At 57.2% G+C, this 4,347-nt stretch overlaps 1 protein-coding gene across 1 annotated transcript in view; it reads right to left on the bottom strand.

The window, feature by feature from the left end:
- Positions 1-34: 34 nt before the first annotated feature.
- Positions 35-4,347, bottom strand: part of ACOT7 (acyl-CoA thioesterase 7) — a gene marked incomplete at its 5' end in the record, with an annotated part of 4,643 nt that continues 330 nt past the window's right edge. The window contains 8 exons of the mRNA XM_008943221.1: positions 35-139; positions 764-948; positions 1,184-1,354; positions 1,651-1,737; positions 2,380-2,394; positions 3,112-3,226; positions 3,361-3,452; positions 3,967-4,123. Coding sequence (XP_008941469.1) covers positions 35-139; positions 764-948; positions 1,184-1,354; positions 1,651-1,737; positions 2,380-2,394; positions 3,112-3,226; positions 3,361-3,452; positions 3,967-4,123 — 927 coding nt within the window. The remainder of the gene's footprint in view (positions 140-763; positions 949-1,183; positions 1,355-1,650; positions 1,738-2,379; positions 2,395-3,111; positions 3,227-3,360; positions 3,453-3,966; positions 4,124-4,347) is intronic.

Here is a 4,347-nt window from a genome sequence, read left to right as displayed (position 1 = left end):
AAGGCTGCGAGAGCGCGGGCGGTGCGGGACGGGGTCACTGCTGCGCAGCCTGCTGCATCTGCGCCTGCCGCTTGGCTTTCGTCTGGAGGTACCTGCCCTTCCCTTCCTCGAAGCGCCGCTTCTCGTCCTCCGTCTCCGTCTGCCGGGGCCAGAAGGAAAGTGAAGCCGCCGGCGTTAGTGGGAGGCAGGGAAACGCGCCTCCCCCGGCCAGGAAACGCAACAGAAAACCTATGCTCTGGGAAATACGTGTTTTGACAGCTCAGGTATAATCAGCTGATAAAATACTCCGAAATGCAGAAAAGCAGAGAGCAGGAGGAGACCTGCGTGGGATAAAATATTAATTGAGAAACAGCCCCCAGTCAGCAGCGTCACATTAGGCAGAGCCCTGCTGGGATGAGGGGAGCTACAAACAGGCAGGAGGACTGGAGTGGGGACGCCATGGGGAGCACAGATGGCGCACACGGGGGCCTCCATCACTGCTCGGGGTCCCTTCCGGTGCATCTCCAGCTGCAGACCCTGCACACAACCTGTCCTCAACCATGACAAAGGAAAAAAAACCCCAGTCCCCACACTGGCAATTTTCAGCCAAAATAAGCTCCAAAAAAGCACCTTGAAGCCTGCTCTGCAAAGGCTCATTAATGCTCATGATTTTCTGCTGAATAAAATGAGGGAAGAGGATTTGTTGGACAAAAAAGGCAGGTGGGGTCTGCCCTGGAGGAGCAGGAGAGGGGCTGGCTCATAGCCCGGCAGCAAGAGCTCTTACCAGCAGCTGTGGGACGGGCAGGGGCTTCCCCTCCTTGCTCAGTGAGACATAGGTGAAGAAGGCGCTGACGGCACGGTACCGCTCCCGAGTATCATCCACAAACGGATCAGCATCCACAAAGACTTCAATTTCCATGGATTTATTGCTTGTGAAGGTCATGCGTCCCGAAATGGTGATGACGCTGCCTGCAAAGCAGAGAGGGGCTGGGTAAGAAGGCTGCCCTTACTTCAGCTCAGGGGAAGCTCCCACAGGGGGTCCCGCACATTTTATGCTTAAGCCATATCTTAAGCAGAGCTTCTCAGCACAGAACAAGTCTAACAGGGACTAAATTTCTCTGTCAGTGTGTCCCAAGCACATGTCCCAAGGGAGCTGGGACACAGCACTGTGGGAGAGCGAAGTGTCCGCCACCAACCCCGGTACCTTTTTTGATCTTCTCGTGGAAGTTGATGGCATCCACCGAGGCGGTGACGATGTTGGTCTTGCAGTGGCGGGCAGCCCCAAACCCACGCCCCCCGCGGGTGACGTGTTTGGTTTTGCGGTGGCGGCCAGCCACAATCCCAGCGACCTCGTCCATGAGCTTCATGGTGACACCTGTGGGGAGGCAGAGGGTCCCAGCTCAGGGGAGCCAGTGGGATTTTGGGAAAAGCCATGTGTAGGTTGGTAAGACTTTTGCACAACCAAAGCTACACCAAGGAGTCGGACCAGAGACTGAAAGCTCTTGTCTCAGATGAAGTTACACCAAACCTTACAAACAGTGGGGAAAGGCCTGAGAACCTTCAGAAGCCAAGCCCACCTCCCAAAAACACCAAGAGACGAGTCGCTCTCCCACCGCACTTCTTCTCCAGGGAACACCAGCCCAGCTGGTGAAGGGGGCCACGCTCACCCACCTCCGTGCACGAAGCCCAGCAGCGTGCAGTCCGATGGTCCCACCAGGTGGATCAGGCTGGACTGGCTGTAGCCAACAGTGTGTGGTTCTGGGTAAAGGGCAAAACAGATGTCAGTGGCCTGGCTACAACCTGCACACTGCCATACACCCCTGTCTTAAACCCTCTGAAGGGAGAAAATGTGGGGCTGTGCAGAGCTGAAGTACATTCAAACCAGTGTTTAAATTGGCCCCAAGAAGCAGAGGCTTCTTCTTCCCAAAAACGTCCCAAGAGCAGAGGCTGTTCACTGCCCAACAGGCTGCCACCTCCCTCTAATCCTACCCATCATTTTTTTTCCAGCTCAGCGCATTTCTTTCTTAAAAGCTTTCACAGAGCCCGAAAGCAAATGAGAGTGAACTGGATGAGCATGTGGCCATACGCTTTCCCTCCTCAGGCCACCAGCAGCAGCCAAATCTCCTTGAACCTGCCACTCAGCAGCATCTCCAAAGAGCCATGCTTTTGGCCCCCACCCTCCAGCCCTGGCGTGTGCTGGTGACTTCTGACTTGCCACTAAACCCAGGCAGCAGAAATGGCACCCTCAGAGTGCCAGCAGAGGAAAACTGCACTTGCGGGTGGCTGCGTTTTCCATCTAACAAGAGGTGCTAAAGGCCCTGAGCACAGGGAGAACCCGTCGAGCCCCCAGCCACAGGGAGGGGGACACCCACACAGCAGCGCCCGGGGAGCCTTCCTTACCTTTCGTCTGCCTATCTGTGAGTAGGAAGAACAGAGGGGAAAAAAGCATTTAAGCAACTTTCATCCCGCATCACGACCCCACGATCCCCACGCGCCACCACTCCACCTCTGCCTGAGGACCACGGCCGGTCCCAGCGGCCACCAGCCACGCGCCCCTCGGCCTGCTGTTGGTCACCCCCCGGAGGACCGCGGCCGGCCCCGGCGCCCCCCAGCCACGCGCCCCTCGGCTTGCTGTTGGTACCACCACTGTGCTTCCAGAAGAAAGGGATCCTCAGCAATCCCTCACGAGAGCGTGACCCCCAGCCCCGCCCCATCGTCCATCCCCCCTTCAAACACTGGCAGGTCAACTTTTTGCTAAAAAACGTCTTCCAGAGAGGGGCTGCAGCTGCAGAGCATGCAGACCTCTCACCCAGCACTTGTGTGTACCCTGTCTGTGCTGAGCAAAACCAGCTCCCGCCGCCCTGAGTGCATGAGGGATGCAGGAGTGTCATCAGGAATGGTGTTTCAGCAGAGGGCATCCCACCCACCAGCTCCAGTGGGGAATAGCAGGTGCTCACCCAGTTCCCCCTCCACTCACACCCCTCAGCTTCCAAATCCCAACCCCAACGCAGTGTTTCAGGGTGCATGCTCGCAGCCGTGGGTGTGCAGGGATGGCTGGAGTTGCCTCAGGGAGCAGTTCAGCCTCCCAGCACTGCCAGGACATTTCCACAGGCCATGTGCCACCTGCATTACCTGGGTTGATGATGGGGAAGATCACGTCACCATTTCTTTGCTTAGTTTCCAGCCGATCCAACTTTTGCTCCTCATAACGCTTCTTCCCCTCCTCTTCCTGCTCCTTTCTCGCATACTGGAAGGAAAGGTCGGTACGCACGGAGTCACAAAGCCACCAGCACAGCCAGGGGTGCCAAGAGGGCCAGGTTAACACCGTTCCCCTGGAGAGGGTGAGCCCCAGTTCTTGGGGAGCAAGGCGAGCCATCCTACCTGGATGGGGGGAACCTCAAGGACCTTGTTCACGTTCTTCAGGGACAGCGGCACATACCACAGCGTTGCCTTATTTGTCACTTTCTTTGCCCCTGGAGGAGAGGGGGGCAGAGGGTCACTGTGCCGATGGCAGCAGCACTTCACCTGCCACTGGCGCTGCCACGGTCCAGGGCTGGCCACGTACTGGTGATGCCGCCGGCACTGGGCAGCCCCCTGCCCTGCCGGGCTTTGGCTCAGACCGGATGAAACAATGTGCTTTTGGGAAGGCGTCCTGGCAAGAGGAGCCGGTTGCTACAGCAACAACAGGAAAAGGGCTGTTTTCAGGCCAAAGGCAGCCACAAGCAGCAAATTACACAGAAGGAGCTAACAGCAGACTTTTCTGTTCTTCACTAATAACTATCAATGGAGCCATAAACCCTAGAAGCTTGGTTGGCTTCCCTTCCAGCACCAACCTTCCCATCACCTCAGCACTCCCGGTATAAAGGCAAGATCTCTCCCTGATGCTGCCAGCAACAGTGAGTGAGGAAGGGGGGTCACTGTCACGAGCTCTCAGCTTATCACAGTTATTCCTGGAATTTTGGGAAAGAGCAGTCAGCAGCCGCCCACCTGTTAAAATGTTTTCAGACATGACGTTGACCTGGACCTCCACAGAGTGCCGGGAAGTGTAAGTGATCTCAGCGCTGACATTGGCCACCTCACCAATGCACACTGGGGAGAGGAAGTCCGTCCGCTCCACCCTCGCCAGGGCGGCCACACAGGGCTCCTGGGGACAGCAGAACAGTGAGGGGAGTGGCCACAGTCACGCCACACGGGACCTCGCCCAGCGCCTCCCCGGGGCCGGCCCCTGCCGCACATGGCTCCAGCACTGCGGCCACCACCTTATCAGCTGGTGGCTGTGCCTCCTTCCCCACCCATAACCAACAGTGATTCCACCTCCAACACTCCCTTCATGGGAGTTAAAACATCAACAGCAGCATAATAACGTTC

Source organism: Merops nubicus, unplaced genomic scaffold, assembly GCF_000691845.1.
Source record: "Merops nubicus isolate BGI_N331 unplaced genomic scaffold, ASM69184v1 scaffold38966, whole genome shotgun sequence".
Lineage (NCBI taxonomy): Eukaryota > Metazoa > Chordata > Aves > Coraciiformes > Meropidae > Merops > Merops nubicus.
Note: the sequence above shows the minus strand (reverse complement) of the source record. Positions and strands in the feature narration are given on the sequence as shown.